Source organism: Paralichthys olivaceus, chromosome 8 (genome assembly GCF_024713975.1).
Source record: "Paralichthys olivaceus isolate ysfri-2021 chromosome 8, ASM2471397v2, whole genome shotgun sequence".
Lineage (NCBI taxonomy): Eukaryota > Metazoa > Chordata > Actinopteri > Pleuronectiformes > Paralichthyidae > Paralichthys > Paralichthys olivaceus.
This window is the reverse complement of record NC_091100.1, coordinates 26719581-26738872: the sequence shown is the minus strand read 5'-3', so window position 1 is coordinate 26738872 and position 19292 is coordinate 26719581. Positions and strand designations below refer to the sequence as shown.

Here is a 19292-nt window from a genome sequence, read left to right as displayed (position 1 = left end):
ATAAATCATCTTGATTTTGCCACATGGGAAAATCAGCCATGAAGACATTCATATGGTTTTAAGAAATAGGCGTGGCAAAATAGCTGAAAAAATATCAAAAATACTCCTCTAGGAGTTCAAATATTTGATTCTATTTGAACTCCTCCTAGAGTTATCATCAGATCAACTCTAAATTCAGTGAATCTCATCTCAACTCCATGAAGTTATTATAAGTATTAGTGTACGTCACACGGTGTGACCATGGCATGACGTCAATATTTGATAATACGCAAAAAAAATTGCTTTATATCCTCTGTACAGTGTCCAATCAGCTTTAAACTGTTCAAACTAATCAGACTCCCAGCCTGAACAGAGCCATGGCAATATTTACTTATTGGCACAGTGGCACCTGCTGGCTACAGGAAGTGACACGTTTTATACTTTGACACCCTGCTCCTGGCTGGTTTACAATACATAGCTCAAATGTTCTCAACATTTTCATAGAAGATTCATCATACTTCATGGTCAGAATTGTGACTTTTCCTCAAACAGTTTAGCCACAGCGGTGCGAAGATGGTTCATGCTTCATGATGTCAAATCAAGATGATTGAGCTGTTGTTGCATCTTTGGTCACTAGCAGGCAGTGTGAGACCATGGTTTAACCAAGGGACAAAGCTTCCTCAGAGCTGTAGAGAATTCTTTCTCTCCTTTATTTCAGGTTGATAACGGGTTGAAAACTCTATTAAACTTACTGGTGTGTGTCATTTTATGTTGAGAGACAACTTTTGTTCATGTTTAAGAGTAAAATGAGTCCTAAGAGTTTATTTTGTGTTGACAAAAGCTTGGTGCTCACTGAGAGGAGCTGTCCAATCAGCACCAACATTATCACTTAAGAGAATTAATCTGTGACAGTTGCTCTTAATGTAGAAGAATGAATGTCCTGAATGTATGAAGTTCCTCTCTTTATGAAAATGTTTTGTTCCAAAGCATTTCAATTCATGAAGTCACTCTTATGAAAATTGCCTAAGTATACAGACTTTGAGTGAAATGCTACATTGAAAGATGTCCAGTTTGGTCATGATAAGATCTGTCATGCTTTTTTTTTTATGTTACGATGTGGTAGCATTTAGATGAGATTCTTCACCAAATATTTTCACCAAAAAGGAAAAAGAAATTAAAATTTGTGATTTATTTTTTGTACCTGTATGAAATGTGGAAGACATGTAATTTATTTATCTGTCACCGTGTGGTGTCCACTTGATGGCCTGGACCGCAATGAATGATTAGTGGGCATGGTCTAATGCTGCCTGACGGATGCAGAAAGTTAACCTTTTCCGCGGTGCGCAAAACGCACACTATACGTAGCCGTTTGATCCGGTCACCATCCGCCCTCCCCCGCGGATGCATCAGGAGTGCACAAGTGCTCGGGCTCGCACAGTGCTTCTTGCAGCCCTAGTTTTTTATTATTATTTGAAATATAATTGTACACATCACTCAACTTCAGTTCTGTATCATATCATCATCATCTGCCAGTTAGTCCTATAGTTAATCCTCAGCCTTGTCAACTGGGCAAATATATTCCAAGTTGTACCATAAATAACACATAATAACAGTATATACAGCTCTATACATCAATTGTATATATAGATATTACAGTAACACCGTACGTCTCTGCTGTCAATCTCCGAAGCCATTTCTGAAAATCTGTTTTCTTACTTTCTCACTGCCTCTCCCACCGCAGCATTAAACCGTTAGGTGCTTTTAAAACATTTTTTTTACTTTTAGCTGAATTGAGGTGGAAACATTCAGCATCAGAATAAGTAGCATTAATGTTATCCACTTGCTCAGGCAGTTTATGTTGTATAGCAGAAGCTGCAGAACTTCGGTTACTTCATTGGTTGTGTTTCACCAAGAGTGGCAGGAAACTGGTTCCAACTTTCACTGAGGCAAACAAATAAAGAATTTCTGGATGTCTGAAACATAACACGAGTTTAACAGACCATGAATAAATATCTTCACATTTATCAGCAGCACATGATAACGTGAGCATGATAGAGTAGTGTGCACATTCTACATTAGTGTGGAACAATGTGGACATGATAAAATAATGGTAGCATGACAATAATGTCAAATATTGTGCACGTGAGAAAACAATGTGAACATGACACTATAATGGGAACATTACACAACAATGTGAACATTACACTATAATGGGAACATTACACAACAATGTGAACATGACACTATAATGGGAGCATTACACAACAATGTGACTATGACAGTAATGTGAATATGACAAACCACCCTGGGTTTTTGTGATTTTGTTCTGATTGCATCCTACTGTAAGCTGTTCACATTATTTTGTCCCTAAAAGAACATAAACTTGGTAAGTGGCTCTACTTCACAGAGTGCAGAGCCTGGTGTCTAATCAGGTTGCTGAGGAAGGAGAAGTTCTTGCCACACTTGGAGCAGTGGAACCTTTTCTCCCCAGTGTGGACACTCTGGTGGACCTTCAGATTGGTGGAGGTCGAAAACTGCTTCCCACAATGTGGGCAGGGGAACGGCCTCTCCCCCGTGTGGACCATCTGGTGGCGCTTGAGGCTGCAGAACTGGCCGAAGCTTTTCCCACATTTGGTGCACTGGTATGGCTTCTCCCCCGTGTGGACACGCTCATGGATGCGCAGCTGGCATTGGTGGCCATAACGGCGTGAGCAGTAGGTGCATGCATAGGGGAGGCAGTGCTGCTGCTGCTGCTGGGTCTGAGCTGAACCAGACTCGTGAAGGTGGTTCTTACTGGAGGAGCAGGCACTGTCCATCTGCCCCATTTCAGACCATGAATATTGTGTTTGCTGATACTGGGAGTCCACTGTTGCGATTGAAACAGGGGGACTGTTGAAGGAAGAGATGTGACTTGCTTCATACATCACTTCACTGGGGGAGTCACTAATCTGAATATACAGCAGTGGCTGATTCTGGGACCTGATATTGCCAAGAGGCGTCTCTTCATCAGCTCTGTCACCTCCACCTCGTCCAAAAGACGATTTGTTTGAGTTTATCACAATGATGTCCTGTTTAGACTCATGGTTCATCCCATCCATGTTGCACTCAGGCATTCTGGGGGCAGTTGGGAAGCCAGAGGCAACATTTGTCCTTGTTTGACTGAACGAGGAGTTTACTGGTACACTCTGTAGTGTGTGTTTGGAGCAAGATGGCTGCTGCATATCTTCAGTCTCACTGTTCTCCTGCCAGTCCAGCAGGGCTTGGGAAGGTCTCTGTTTCTCTGGGGTGTCACCTGATGAGCCAACAGCAAAGAAACATAATGAGAGAAACATAGTTTTTTTTTAATGATGATGGCTTGATATAGCGCCTTTCATTATATAAGGTTTTTACACGTCAGCTGACAGAAGCATAATAACCAGTGTTCTGTGTCGACAGCCCAGCTGTGAGTAGTAACTAAAGACACTTATTTTCAATACCAGTTTTACCATTATTTTCTAAATCAATCAATGGATTTGTCTATAAAATATCTCTCCAAGACCTGTATGTCTCCAGGACTCAAACCTCATGGCCTCAGTTTTCCCCCCCGACTGGTGCTGGCCTCATTAACATGGCCTGGGAACCTATCACTGAACTGCACCGATGCACTTTCAATCTTAAATGAAGCATTACAGAGCAGCTGAGGAGGAAAACATGGATGTGTTGTATACAGAAAATGCTTCACTGCTGTTTGGGCAGCCAGTGCTTGGTGATAGTGCTTGGTAGAGGTCCAAATGATGTCAGTTGTGTTTCCAACATGAGAAAACAATGGGAAATGAAAAACAGAAGGATACCTGGCGCTTCATGCATCTTTTCCTCCTGAGGACTGCTCGTGTTTTTCAGACGTCCCTGGCCCTGGAAAAAGGAGGAAGGTGTTTAGCTGAAAAAAAGAACCACAAGGCTCTGACACAGCAATAATTATTACTTCAGACAGGAGTCATTGGGTTGATGTGTAAAATATACTGTATGTGCTCGATATAATCTGATCACTGTCTATTCCACTACTATTCATGAAATGAAACCATACAATTAAACTCTCTGAAAATATGATTTATGGGTACATTTGAACTTCACTGTGTGTATATATGTACATTTGTTTGTAAACCTCCCTCTACTAGCTCTTGTTACACATTTAAATGATTAAACATGCAGTTACATCTTTAAAATGATGTGATGAGTGTGAGACGATGAGTGACAGGATGCCTGAGTCAAACGAAAAGGAAAACTTTATCTAGGCCTTTAAAACAGTTTACTGCACAATACTACACCACAAGTTTGCTCCAGCTACTCAAATAGTGTCAGTCTTTAGAGATCATCACAGCTTTGATCCTACGGGTTAATATGTGCAAAAGAAAACGAGGAATTCTCAAGTGTGATATTAAAAAATCATGTTTATTAGATTTTAAAGAGAACTCTGATTATTTATTATCAGTGCAACAAACGATCATATCTATAAAATATCTATAATTTAAATCTGCTGTAATTGAAATAAATATCTGATATACTGTGTTAATATCCCTGCTGGCATTAGAGGTGTTAATATTTCATTTATATTTCTACCTATACCGCAATGTCAAGATACTAAGGCAGTGTCAAACTCAATCACAGAGAGGGCCACAATGAAAAAGTGGGACTACGTCGAGGGCCAAACAGGGTCAACATTTATTAAACAGGATAGACAGGATATTAAGTAAAGTGCAAAAAGAAAACAGATTTAGGTCGGCTACATTCTTCTTTTATGTACATGTGCCAGAGCCAGATGTTTGGCATCCTTTCTTGGCTGCCAGTTCATTCATGTTTGGGGTTAGGTTCTGTGCTCCTCAAGATGAAGTGAAGGTGTGCATCAGTGAGACGACTCCTGTGTGGGTTTTTGTTCATCTTCATCACAGAGAGAAGCGTGTGGGTGAACTTGACGGCGCACAGACAGGAGGACACAGGCACTGGGATCTCTGGAACACTGGAAACATAATTAACTGACACCAAATACTGGCAGGTGAGGAGGGGCGCTCGTTCCGTGTTCATCTAGCCGGGCACTGCGCGCCGCTGCTCGGCCAGTGGAGCCTGTGCATTCCGCTGGCTCTCTGGCCAGTGTGAGATGGAGAGAGAAAGACGGAAGGAAAAGGAGAGAGAGATAAGATGAAGTTGACGGGGCAGGCACTGGGATCTCTGGAAAATAATTTCATATCATCAAATACTCGGCAAGTGAGTGGAGAGGAGCGCTCGCTCCATGTGTGTCTAGCCGGGCATTGCGCACCGGCGCGCCAGTTAAGATAAACATATGATATTTTATTGCAGGCCTTGAGTTTGACATCTCTGCACTATGGCATGAAATGAAAGTAAAGGCAAACATCTCTACAGTTATAGCTACTATCTATGGCTACTACTACTGACTTCAAAATAATTGTTCAAGCGAGAGCTTCTTCCTACAGATGCTATACCATTACTGACAATAAGTTTGTGCTGTGTTCACACGGATGGGTTAAATGCAGAGGTCAAATTTCCCCATGTTGCATGTAGTGCTGTGTGTGCATGATTGTGGGACAATAAAAAGAAATCTCTTATATTGGTGGACTGGGCTAAGTTGAAGGTGCAGCTTCTTAGCTGAACATGAGCTTTACCATTTCAAAAGGGTAAATCTTCATTGACTGTAGAGCCACACAGAGCACATTGATTCCCCCACTCATTTTAATCATTTATGGAGTTCTACATCAGAGGTTCCCAAACTTTTCAGGCCCACAACCACAAAAAGAACTGTGCCGGAGACTTTGGGCCCTCATTATCCCATAGGGTATTAATTTAATCCAGTTCACAAAAATTCCCCAATGTGCCTATGTTTCCTGTGATGCAGTGAATTACCCTGCTGCGACTAATGCAATCATTAATCAGTCATAATCCTCAGGAGTTACGTGAACACAAAGGAAATCAGAAGGCTGATGATTATTGTATGGTTTTATTTTAAAGGTAACTGTATAAATGTTATATTTCAAATTGTTTTTAAAAAGAATTTGCTTTCTGTAAATAATTTTGCGATTTCATGTTAAAACCAATATTTTAGTTCAAGTAACAACTGATCAAACGTTCCCTCAAATAATTTTGAGATATCACATTCAAAAACATGTTTTTTGAGGCCACTGTGACACAACGAAATCTAATCTGTTAATCAAGGTGAATTCCTATAGTTAATCCGAATATATCACATTCACAGGCACGAGAGGTCTAGGTGACCTTGACCTTTGACCTCCAAGCACCAAAATCGAATCAGTTCATCTTTGTGTCCAAGTGAACTAGGGCTGGAGTATATGACTTCAAATCAATATCAGAATTATTTCAAAATTGTACCTTTTACGTAACCGATTACGATTAATGAACGATTATTTAGAAGGATCATCCCCCCAGCACATTACTCAGCACCAGTCAACAATCTACTCTGATCTTTTCTAATCACTCACATGTACAACTGATCTTTATAATAACCAGCTGAATTCATATTTACGTTCCTGGATAAACGGAGCGTCACTTCTTCTGCGACATAATAATCTGCCAGAAGAACTTCTCTCCTGTAGGAGTGTGTGTGGGTGTGTGTATATCTGCGTGTCTCTGTTGTGCTTCACACAAACTGACTACCACATTTATTTAGTTAATAATCAATGGTGTCGGACTGTGACACAATTTCCCTTTATAAATCACAGTCCACCAGGAAATGATTGTACGTGCATTTGCCTCAAATTCTGCCCTCTACACGCCCACATTTAACCATAAAGGAATATTAAATGATCTTGCTGACCAATGAACACAGTGAATCATGACATAACGGGTTAAAAAGAAGAAGCAAAACTCTCTGACACTGTTTGTGAGGTGAAGAGTGAATTCATGAGACCGCAGTGATGTCATTGATAAAGAAATTACACTGACACACTGCTGCTGCTGTGGATAATACAGTGAGTGAGAGAGGACGATAGAAAGAACAGAGCCCGAAACCACCTCATGTCTGCTTCATCATATTCCAGTCTCCAAAATGTTCGTACACATCAGAGTTAGTGTGTAAGTGCATCCTAGCATTTGTGTGAAAAGTGGCGTACGCATCTTTCAGGCTGGTTATGAGGCCCATGATGTCCTAGCTGTGCGAAGGTATGATAATTGTGACAGTTTGGATGATGAAGTAGACCAGTTAAACTAGAGAGGTGCTGCTTGAAATCCGGATTTTGATTCCTGCATTTTTCTTTTAATCTGCTCCTGTTTCTGATGAAAAGCTTTGAGGAGTCTAGGCCACTTGTGGGGACCTCTTTTGGTGGTCTGGTGTCTGTGCTCAGTGCTGGATCTTCTCATGCCTCTTGAGGTTGCTGGGGTGAGAGAAACGTCGGTTGCAGACAGAGCAGCTGAAGGGCCTCTCTCCTGTGTGCACGTTGCAGTGGATGTCCAGCTGACTCTGGCACACAAAGCTCTTGCTGCAGAGTAGACAGGTGTATCGCTTCTCCCTTGTGTGCCTGGCCATGTGCTTCTGCAGGTCAGACTGCAGAAAGAAGCGCTTGGTGCAGCTGGTGCAGCTGTATGGACGATCCATGGCCATGACGGGGTACAAAGCTGGGCGGCACCTGCTAGAGATGGTTTTGTTGTGGCCGTGGTTCGGGGGGGGCACAGGATGGAGCAAAACCAGACTGGGTGCATCACAGTTATTGCTTGATGATGTTCCTGGAGTGTCATCAAGAGGGAGAGAAGACCCTGCCTGCACTGACCTGTGTCTTGCTGATTCCAGTCCAGCACACTGTATCATGGGTAATGTAGTTTGTTCACATCTGCCACTGCCTGCTTCTCTATTTGTCTGGTCTATATGTAACCACTCACACTCCTGTCCCTCCTTGTCTGACATCACTTTTGATAGAGAAGACTTGGAGGTATCTAACACAGCCACATTAGCATTCCTGCTATCTGTTACATCAATGCAAGAAGTTGGCACAGCATCCCTGCGTGCTATCACGTGAGAGTCTGAGTTCAAAGGCTGAATTTCCCCTGCTCTGACATCACTTCCTGTCAGCAGGAGGCTGTGGGTGGTGTCCCTGCCGCTGTGAGTTTCAGCTGTCCTGTCGACAACAAAGGTGATGACGTCAGATCCACTGACCTCCATTATGTTGCTGCATCTTGTCGGCTTGCCATCGCTGCGGTCCATTGAAGTTGCGTGGAGTGAAGTTGTGGTGTTGGCACCTCCTCCAGTGCCAATGCCTGAGTCTGGCGGCGCCTCATTGGTGGTGCCCATGGCCTCCATCGCTCCCTCCACCTTGATGATCAGCAGCTCCCCCTCCTCTACCAGCTCTGCTGACTGAGAGGACAAACTCGTTCAAAACACCTTCTGCTGGCAGTAACATGGGGACTAATTGTTCCTATTACAGCCGAAACAATAAGTATTTTAATGTGTTAGTTCTTGTTGTTATAATATATATTTAAAATTATTTTAAAATTTCAGAAATTTTTCAAGTAAAAAGAGACAACAATGTGTCCAGTCTCATTTTCATAAATCTTTGTAAACAAGTTTTAACTCTGGGTCAAATGAGACAGAACACATTCGTTTTTAGCATCATTTGATCATATACTAAACAATTAATTTGAAACCAATGAGCAGATTAATAATTGATGAAAATAGTCTTTAGTTCCAGCCCTAAATCCTACTATAAAATGCATAACAAGAATAAACCTGCATACATATCCATTGATATAAATATAGCAAACAACACACAATGATAATAATTATTTGTTTATATACTAATGGAAGCCTTACAAAACAATGAAGAATGAAAGCATCAGAGAGGCAATCATGCATACCCTCTGCAAGCACTGTATTTATCACAATCATGCAATGCTAACTTATTTATGTTATTAGAATAGTCCTGCTACATGTGTGTTTCTCACTGTGACCTTACAGCAAACATCATGGTTTGAAAGAAATACACAAGAAAACACATGTGAGAAACAATATTTGATAGATCCATCTCAATGCAAGAGCCGGCAGGCCTTACTACACAAGGGCTACTGTGAAGCTGTCAATCTCAAAGACAACTGACTGGTCCCTTCAAAAAAGATATTTACATGAAATATTATTCCCTTAAAAAATATATCATGAATACAAGTTATTTTATCCTTATTATTTATCAATACATTTAAGTAAAAAAACAGGGTATTCAAAGTACATTTTCCTAAATCTTGAGAAAGCTCATATATAACACAGACAGACATCTCCCCTGGCCATGACTCTGCACAAATGTACTGTAGGTACTGATGACTCAAGAGCCTTGCTGGTGCTGACAGATGCATAGAAACTTCCCAGCATGTGCAAAAAAAAAGTGTACTGCATAACTGCAACATCCTCACCCCAATGTTAATTTTAAAAATTAAATGTATTTAATTTATTGTGTTTTTTGTGCCGTTCCATCATTGTAGCATTGTGCGCTCTTACCAATGCATTGACAACAGACCAGTTTGTCACAGTCAACCAGCCATGAGGAGCACAGTGGAAAATCCTGCATCATTAGTGGGACAGTGGACCATCTAAAAACCCATAAAGTTTTTACTGTCCTAGGCAGGCAGGTGTGGATGAGAGCATGCTGTATGTTCACAAGCCAATCAAACAAAGACACTTTGGATCTACTCACCAATGTTAAGGCTACAAACACTTGTCCAAAAAATATCTGATGTGATGAACACATCATCATCTCATCCTCATATATAAGATCATCCCTACTTTTCGAACTAATTTCCATATAAAACACATATCGTTTTGAACCAGACAGATTGTCTCTGTAGAGTAGAGAATGTTCAGCACAGATAATTCTATTCATTCAGCTAAGACACAGAGCCTATGTCTAATGATGGTCGAGAAACCCCAGAAATCAATTCAAGTCTATAAGTGATTACACCAAACACTACACCTCCAGACTATAACTCAGGTTTTCTTTTCTTTTGGTCTACTGACATCAACATTTCACAAGCTTCTCCTCCTCCAATGTGACATCATTAACAAAAAGCTCTGATTTCCCCCTGTTGAGTTAACATTAAGGCTGCAACTAAAAATTAATTGGGGGGCAGCTGTGACGAGGGAATAGAATTTGATCTAATCAGAGGGTCAGCTGTTCGATCTCAGTCTTCCCCCTCATAGACAAAAGTGCTGCCCATAGATGCATTGTATGAATGTGTGTGTGACTGTGAATAAAATGTTTTGAGTGGTCATCTAGCCTAAAAAGGTGTTACTTAAATCCTTGTAAGAATATTTACTATGTGACACAAAGAAAACCATGGCTGTCGAAGAATTTTCATCTGGTGTTGCATCTGAAGGCTGACCTTTGTTTGTGTGCATTTAAAGCTGCTTTCAGATATGCACTAGATTCTGCGGATAGTCTGTATTTTATCCAAAGGAGACGTATGTGGGAATACAAATGTCTGATTGAGATGCTCCGTAGTTTCTATGAATTGTATACTAGCCGGGCCTCCTGATATAAAGTCTGTGGAGATCTAGGAGCAGTCGATGTGAGAACACAGCAGGGGATCCTCGTTGGATTCATCGTGAGCAGGTGGGGGTTGATGAAGCTGCAGACGCAAAAATGAAAACAACTAAAAGAAAACAAATATCTCCCGGTTATACGTGTGGAAGACACTGACGAAGATGTCAGGAGAGTTTGTGGTGATAAATGCTGATGATGGTGTCAGGGTGCTGTAAACATGATCACATGATCTCAGCAGCAGAGTTAATGCATCACTTCCTGCCTCTGTCTGCTGCACCCGGCTTCTGCACCTCTCACTTGAATAACACGGAGGATTTGATGCTGTTGTGAACGCATCTGTGCAAAGAACGTGTCTCTGCGTTGTGCACGTGTGAAAGGCAGACTGGGTAAACTCAGTAGCCAATACTGCGGATTTTGCCCGGAGGTCATGTCTGAAAACAGCTTAAAGGTTCAGCGTATAGAATTTAGTGATTTCTAGAGGTGAAGTGTCATGTTGCAGCTGAATAATCCTCATTTCACCCTCCCCTTCCCAACATGAAATAGAACCTGTTGTGAACTTCAGCTGCATGAAACTCAAATGATTTTAGTTTGTCCAGTTTGGACAACAGAAAAAAAACATTGGCGCCCCCCCCCCCTCCATGTATATATAAAGAGCTCATTCTATGGTAAAGAAAACTACAATTCATACATTTTAGATGAAACACACCAGTGAAAACATCACTATGATAATTTTATATTAAATTACTGCTAAAAATGCCTTTCACCTTAATGTTACACACTGAAAAACTGAAAAAGTGAGAGTATTGAGTTCACAATCATTTGTAGTGTGAGATATAACTGACCAGTTTATTCAGATGACAAGTTAATATATCAGTTTGTAGATGACTGGTTAGTGGGTGTCCCCAGTGTGACTCCCTGCATAACTGACTGCTATTAGATCATGTTTAGCAGCAGTTTTAAGAATACTTGATATTTAAGATAAAATGTATTTTCAATATATGATGTGAAAATGCAGTCATTTGTGAATTTCTTTGGTCATGATAATTATTAAGTGAAAATTTGATGGTGATGGTGACAGTCCAAACTGGAATAAAAAGTGACAATCCACTGAAACATAAATTTAGTCTCATCTGTGATTGGATGTCTGTGGTGATTACATCACATGTCATTGGGTGGACGCTTTTATCCAAAGCGACTTTCAATTAGTGCATTCAACATCTATGAGGGGCCATTTGGGTTGCAGTCTGGGAAGGCTGAGGATCGAACCGCCGTCCTGATTCATAATCAATCATTTTAAAATAGTTTAGATTGCCATCGTAAAATATGAGAAAACTAATGGTGGGACATCCCCTTCTTCTGGTTTAGACATTTTACATTAAATACAATACAACCAGTTTGAGTGCCCCCCTTTAGACTTTTAAAAATGACAATAACTTTGGTGAGTCCTGGTGGAACAGCTTGGATAAACACAGTCTGCAGCTATGTCAAAGTTAGACTTATAGGGATCCTGCATGCAGATGCACATGAGAAGATTGGTTTTCTGGTCTTTGTGCAATGTGGAATAGATACCTCAGTCTTGGTAGTGGTAACGACCTCCTGATCAGGATCCTGGTCAAGGTTGATAGGCTGGCTTTTCTGCACACACTGCTGAGTCCCTTTACCTCTGTTCAGGAACCTGGTCCTGCCCTGCAGAGAGGGGCCTGGAGGGACATTAGGAGGAGAATGTCTGTGAAGATTCTCAGTCATCCAGTCATTCCAGTTTCCCCTCTCACCTGAAAGGCTTTGTCAGTTCTAACTGACCAACGGGAGGTTTCATTACCAGTGTTGAGAGTCAGCATGTAAAACAGACAGGTCATTGAAACTCCTACTAGCTAGTTGTTGAGGATTTTTTGTATATCCTCACACATTAGTGTATATGCCACTACACCATATTATGTATATATAGTGTCTATTACATTTTATCTGTACACCATTAAGAGAAGAGTGCCTGTCTAATTCCACAGATACTCAATTCTCTCTCTAAGCAGTACCCAATGTCAGGTTATAGATAAAGGACCACCAACAGTACATTGTAGTGTCAATGCTAAGGGACTTTCATATCTAACTCAGATGCCCCAAACAGAGAGGCACCAACTTCAACTCTTTTGTGTATTTCACCAGGGGCAAGACGTAAGGACACAATGTTGTTTAGGAACGCAGATTTAGAGTTAACTATCCAACAGGATGCAAACACATTCGAGCCATAAATTGATGTGCTGTTAGAATGAATGATGCAAGTAGAGGAAGATGTGTGGGGATGCTGTGGGAGACATCTTCAGACTTGGGGGTGAAAACTGCTCATGTTACTTTGTTAGTGTTTGTATATTGTTCCACTTTCTGGTCTCCTTGATGTATCAAGTCTACATTAAAATATTCACTAGCCTCACGATTCAAAGACGATTCACACGTCAACAATTAAATGCATCTCAATGCATCACTGAGGGCAGGACGATCACTTCAACTTAATTTCATGATTATTTCAAATGTGACTCAGCTACTCTGTCTCTTTCTAATAAACTGCAGAATTCATGATCATGTCTTCATGGATGAACGGGGCATTGCTTCTTCAACTTGAAGTTAAAACACTGTTATGTCTTTCTGCAGGAAGAACTTCTCTCCTGTCAGCAGGACTGTGTGTGTGTGTGCATGCTCATCTGTCACACTTCCCAGATTTATTGATGATTAATCTGGATCATTCCGGTCACTTTAACCCTGATGTCCTGGTCGTGTGGGTCAAGTGACATTCGCATGGCAGATGAACTGCAATGTGTAAAAATGTTGGACTTTTTTTTCAATGTGTTTAAATACGTGTCTCATAAACTCTTGAGTGAATCAAACAAACACAAAATAAACTTCAGTGATGTTCAGATCCTAATAACTTCTGATTAGTGATGGACTTTATTGTTAACGTGTAAAGGGAGTGCAGATTAGAAGGGGGTGTGAGGAGGAAGGATATGTGGCCGGGGATGCGGCCACTGAAAATGATGAAGTTAGATTTTTTTATATTGAAAGATAAATTATTTAATGTGAACCATGAAACATAGACAGCTAAACTGAAGATCGGGGATCGGGTTTGGGGATTGATGACACTTCTTACATGTGACAGTCTGATGGCTAAAGACTGTTTGTGTTCCTGAAAAGACGTATGCTGCTGTCCTGTTGATTTCCACTGAGCTGATCTGGAGGCAGAGGTCCCCTCACTGCACACCATAGACTGTATATAAAAAATGCACGTAGCTTCCGGCTCCAAAAGATGAAACCAATGCGGCGTAATACTGTGGAAATCCAGCAGGGGCTGGCTCAAACTGGCTAGAAATTTAAATGTTCCGTCAAAACAAAATTCCCACCGGTTATTATGGTCTCATTCGTTAGATATGATGATGTTCTTCAGTTACAATCAAGTGGCAAACTCGAGACACAGAGAAGCTGATATCCGGTTTGTCTGGTGAGTAAACTCGTTGTTTTGTTAATGCTTTATCTTCACATGTGTTCTCTGTGCTCCACTAAAGTTACGATGTGTTTCTATGTGTTCTGACTGAAGATGAGGAACGTGTTAGCACGCCAGTAACTGTTCCAGTGAATGTGAATTACGAGGTTAACTAAGCTAGCTAGTTAGCCGATTGCTTTGCAATGCTGGGCCTATCAGTTCCCTCACAGCTGTACACCTGTGTTAGCCAGGTGTTAAAGTTAAGCTCGATAAAAAGGTACAGTAAATATAACTAACATTAGCATGACCATGTTTATTTCGTTTCTGCCACAGGCGACTCAATTTAAATAATGTGACCTGCATTAATGGGAGTTATTAAAAGTCCATGAGGATGTGGTGATAGTTCACTTTAACATAATGTTTACTACTTATGTGTGACTTAACAGCAGCATTAACTTTCTGTGTTGTGATTACCTGCTGTATGTCTGAAGTTAATCAGGTAAAAAGTTGTGTGTAAGTCGATGTAGTTACGTAGTGAAGCTGTGTTGGAAAATGGTAAATGGTTTGTATTTATACAGCACTTTGCTAGTCTTGATCACTACTCAAAGCGTTTTACAGTACAGCTTTGCCTTTCACACACACCTTCATACAGTACATCTATGGACAGCACTTTTTTTAATCTATGAGGGGCAATTTGGGCTTCAGTATCTCTACTAAGGACCCTTCCTTCTGCATGCAGATGGGAAAGACTAGGATCAGACCGCCAATCTTCTGGTTAGAGGACGACCGCACTACCCCCTCAGCCCAGCCACAGAAAACCCCAGCCTGGGCTGTGGATGTTGGATGTTTTGCTGCCAGGGTCTTTATTTGTATACACTCCTCGGGTTAAGAGTTCAGCGGTCGGACCCAGCTCCCCCTTTTTCCTCCAAGCATGGTCATGTCAAGCTCAGCCTGGCTCCAAATGGCCAATATGAGGTGCTGATGAAAAAGAAAGGAAAACTCTCGCGGACTTTTCCAGAAAACGTCTGTGCTGTTGTGAATGCGTCTTGGTTGATCATGTTTGACAGGGAAACTCGGGAAAAAGTCAGGACCAAATTCTGCCAACATCCGCCATGTATGAAAACGGCTACACACAAATAGGCACGTGGACGTACACACAAAGTGCTGGATTCATAGATCACTCGGTGTGAACAGGTGGAGCGAGGTGCTGTGGTAACTTACCGGCCGGTGAGTCCTTGCTCTGCCGGTTGAGGAGGCGGACTCCGGGGAAGCGGCTGTTGATGGACGCCTCCGCTCCCCTCACTCTCTCCGCTCGGTAGCGGGCGATCTGCAGCTCCAGCAGTTTGATCTTCCTCCGCAGGAACTCGTTCTCCTTCTGGCTCCGGGACATTTCCAGGTGAACCACCACGTATCCGTCGTCCACAACTTTACAGATTTCAGCAACGGCCGCGTTTGCCAGAACCTCCATGATGGAGGCGATCTTAGAATGGAAGTCCACGGCCGCTGACATGGTCACTGCGCGGCCTCGTAGATAGAGATGACCCCTTGTCTTTCAGACGACGCTGGTATGAAGAGTGGGGTCGCTGTGCGACCAGAAGTACGTCACTAAATTGTTCTTAAGATAATGTAGAAAAGCCCAGACAGCCAGGATGTGGAGTGTTGACGTGATCACTGTCCGGAAGCTTTCTCATTATTTTCTTCTTCTTCTTGTTTTACGGCGGCTGGCATCCAGTTTAATGGTGCATTACCGCCACCTTCTGCTCTGTGGATGAGAAAAAGGCTTACATTCTACACCCCTAAAAAAATATACACATAAAAGGATAAATCCCTGTATCCCTTCAGAAACTGAACAACACCCTATTCTGTGCTCTCTTTACCCATAATCCATATACCTGCACCGCTAATTTACTAAATCATCCCTCATAGTCTCTCTTAGTGTCCCATACCTCACACAACTCATAATGACATGCTCCTCTCACTCCTCTCCCTGACATTTCTCACGCAACCCTGTCAAGTGTTTCCCTACCGAGTTCAGTGTTTTGTTTAGTGCTCAGTAACCCAACCTTAACCTTGCTAAAAGAGCTTCATCTTTCCTGAATCCACTACCTATCCTCTTAACTTTAATTTCATTCTTTTGAATTTGGTACAGATGTCTCCCTTTCCCTCACTGTCCCACCTTTCTTGCCACAATTGGTTGGTTCTTTCCCCAATTATAGTTTTTGCCTCTGCCTAACTAATATTCATTTGCATTTCCATATTTTCTTTATCTAAAGCCTGCTTTGCCAGCTCATCCACCCTTTCATTCCTTTCACCCCAATGCTCCATGTGGAACCCACACAATTGTTACCTGACTCCCTTGGTTTCTTGTGCTGGTGATATAGTACATCTTGACAACTATTTGAATGGAGGGACATTAAGCTTTCTAAGACTGAGCAGGAATCTGAGCAAATAAGCACCTTATTAGTTTTTTTCCCAACCATTGTAATGGGACCAACACTGCTATCATCTCCACTGTGTGAACCCTCTGATTGTTGGATGTTCTCCTGTTGATCCCAATTCCCTTTTTTTGTACTGCCACCCCAAATCCAGTCACTCCAGTCTCAGGTTTCTCAGCACCATCTGGATAAATCAGTACAAAATCATAACTTTTCACTACATGATAGTCAAATGTAATTACCAAATCTACTCTATCATTTTCTGTTCTTCTCTACTGCAGCAAGTACCAGTCCACCTCAGGCCACACATTATTCCACGGAGCCATCACTGGATAAACCACTGAAGGACTTATCCTCAACCCAAACACCCCAAACATATTTCCTACTCAACTAAAGCTGTGCATTTGATATCTTGCAGTCTCTCAGCATCCCTGCAACACTTCCTTTGTAGGATGAGAATAATTGAGCCCGTGTAAATGAACCTAATAGTTTAACATCAGTTGTCTCCTTCTTAATTCTTTTGGCATTTCACCAAATTCCACAGGGCAGGTACTGGTGATGTTTTAAAATCCCTATGACACACTCTCAGTGCCAGAGCCTGCGTCACATCTAATTCCTTAACAAAGATACGGATGCTGATCCATACGCTACACTGTCATAATCCAACATAGGTCAAAACAAGGTTGAACACTTTTGTCTCATCACTGAACAGCTTGCTCCCCGTTCCCATTCCCACAGTCACACACACACACAAAGGGCTCATAGACATGCGATATATGGAGAGAGATGATAGAGTGATGGGCAGCCCCGGAGAAGCGCCCTGCGAGCAATTGGGGGTTTGGTGCCTTGCTCAAGGGCACCTCAGCCATGCCCAGGAGGTGAACTGGCACCTCTCCAGCTACCAGTCCATACTTTTTAGTCCATACTGGACTTGAATCGGCCACCGTCCAGTTCACAAGCCAAATCTCTATGGACTGAGCTACTGCTTCCCCCTAAAAATCTTTTAACTTTGTTACCCTTTCGCAATTGTTTTCCTGAAAAAGACAGTTTAAGTTTTTCTACTGAGAATCTAAACCCCTACTCCTAACCCACCACCTCATCAATAGCTTTTTGTACTTTTACATTACCATACCATTAAATATCTCCTAGTTTGCATAAACTTCCCCCTGCCCACTTCCTTATCAGTTTTACCCTCCAAGAACTATTAAAAAGGTATTTGTGCATATTCGAAGAAATGATTTAATGACGGTACACAATTAAAGTATTTAGTAACTGCGAGCCCATCGTTACAGGATCACTACAGCTTCTTTCCATGAACTAGGTAATTTTCCCTCCTCCCAAAATTTGTTATAGAGATGCAGCAGTTTAAAGTATACCCCCTCCCCTAGATGCTTTAACATGTCAGAACAAACTGATCTTTGCCTGGAGAGGTTGGAGGTTTATTTATTGCTCTCGCCATTTCTGAGTGAGATTTGTTATTATTTGTCATCCACCTGCTTCTTCTCTCCTGTCTAACACACCCGGCTACTGAATAATTGTTCACCCTCCCTTCTTCTGATAGATTCTCTGAACTATGTATCCTTGCAAATGATTTGACCATTATTTGAGACTGCCATTTCTTCATTAGATGTAATAATGGGATATTCCCATTCTCTTCTGTCTCCTCCCATCATCTTTATCATTACACATCTCTCCCACAGGTGTTGTTCTACCCATTTTATTGCAAAATTTCCTCCAGCTTGGCCTCTTAGCTTGACATATTGTTCTTCTCATTGTCTCCTGAGCTTTTAATATTCAATCATTTGCTGCATGTTATGGGTTCTTTTAACTTGTCTGAATGCTCTATTCCTGTTTTTTATAGCTTGATGACACTCCTCTATCCACCATAGTACCAATTTTCTATTAGTCCTATTTTAAGTCCTGGGTATGGAACCCTCTGCTGCCATAATGATTGCTGAATTTACCTGATTATGTATTTCATCTATATCTTCATAGTCTATCCTAGTCATTGATTCAGATCCACTTTGGGATTCCACCACCTTGTTTCACATCCACTATTTCTCCCATAATACATGATACTGGGTAGTGTTCGCCGCCTGTTGTCCAAACCTCCCAGATACCAACCCTCGCCAAAGAATAAGACACTAGTGGAATGTCTAATGCTGATTCAGTCCCTGCAGTTATGTTTATCCTTGTACCACTACCATAGTCCATACAGACCAAGACCACCTCATCCATCATTTTAGCAGTGGTTTCAAAACAATGACAATAATATAATATAATAGCAATAATGTCTGGGACAATATATCGTCCAACAAATATTGTTATAGTGACAGTCCTACCACAATATTTTGAACAATGCTCCAAATTAGAGGTTTCCTTGCTGTTTACAGCTTCAGGTCTCTGAAAAATTCTTACATATCCAAGCAAAATTGGTATTGTACAATAAAACATCCTTAACTGAATCTATATTGAATCAAAATCAAATCAATTTGGGAAATTAGTTGCGATGCCCAGCCCTAGCTAAGAAATTACCAATGTAATTGGGAACTGTCAAGATATACAGTATAAGGTATATAAGGTGTATTACTGCAGTGCACCATGACATTTTTTGAAAATATGTGAATATAAATAAATAAATATTTGAAAAATTAAATAAAAACGTTAGGCACACCAGTGCAACCAAGGTAAAAAGTTAGTTTGGAGCCCTGTAATAATAAAAAAGGTATTAAAGTGTTTATAAGATTTAATTTGAACATTTCCATTCATCTAGTTTTGAAGGGTAAAATATCAGCTTTGTTGCATTACACATATGGCTGACAGCCTTTTCATACATGTTTTCATTCCCAGAGGCCACAAGATACACACAGAGACAAACTGAGTCCAGAG

The 19292-nt window shown here is 41.3% G+C and overlaps 1 protein-coding gene across 2 annotated transcripts; it reads right to left on the bottom strand.

Annotated features, from left to right (window-relative positions):
* Nucleotides 1-1420: 1420 nt before the first annotated feature.
* LOC109627508 (zinc finger protein 154-like) lies at nucleotides 1421-15725 on the bottom strand. Of its 2 annotated transcripts, XM_020084035.2 has the most exons (5): nucleotides 15190-15725; nucleotides 12072-12202; nucleotides 8132-8329; nucleotides 3810-3870; nucleotides 1421-3271 (listed from the first exon to the last, which is right to left on the bottom strand). In XM_020084035.2, the coding sequence occupies exons 1-5, from the start codon at nucleotides 15476-15478 to the stop codon at nucleotides 2376-2378; spliced, it is 1575 nt and encodes a 524-aa protein (XP_019939594.1). In that variant the 5' UTR covers nucleotides 15479-15725; the 3' UTR covers nucleotides 1421-2375. The 2 variants fall into 2 exon arrangements, with proteins under 2 accessions (XP_019939594.1, XP_019939595.1); XM_020084036.2 differs by lacking the exon at nucleotides 8132-8329 and having other exon boundaries at nucleotides 1984-3271; nucleotides 15190-15681.
* Nucleotides 15726-19292: the final 3567 nt, after the last annotated feature.

Excerpts from the sequence above, each read along its gene's own strand:
- LOC109627508 (XM_020084035.2), bottom strand. The coding sequence starts at position 15,478 with ATGTCAGCGGCCGTGGACTTCCATTCTAAGATCGCCTCCATCATGGAG. Across the intron at positions 12,203-15,189 it reads GAGCAAGGACTCACCGGCCG|GCCCCTCTCTGCAGGGCAGG; the intron begins GTAAGTTACCAC and ends ATGTCCCTCCAG. Across the intron at positions 8,330-12,071 it reads TTACCACTACCAAGACTGAG|TCAGCAGAGCTGGTAGAGGA; the intron begins GTATCTATTCCA and ends TTGTCCTCTCAG.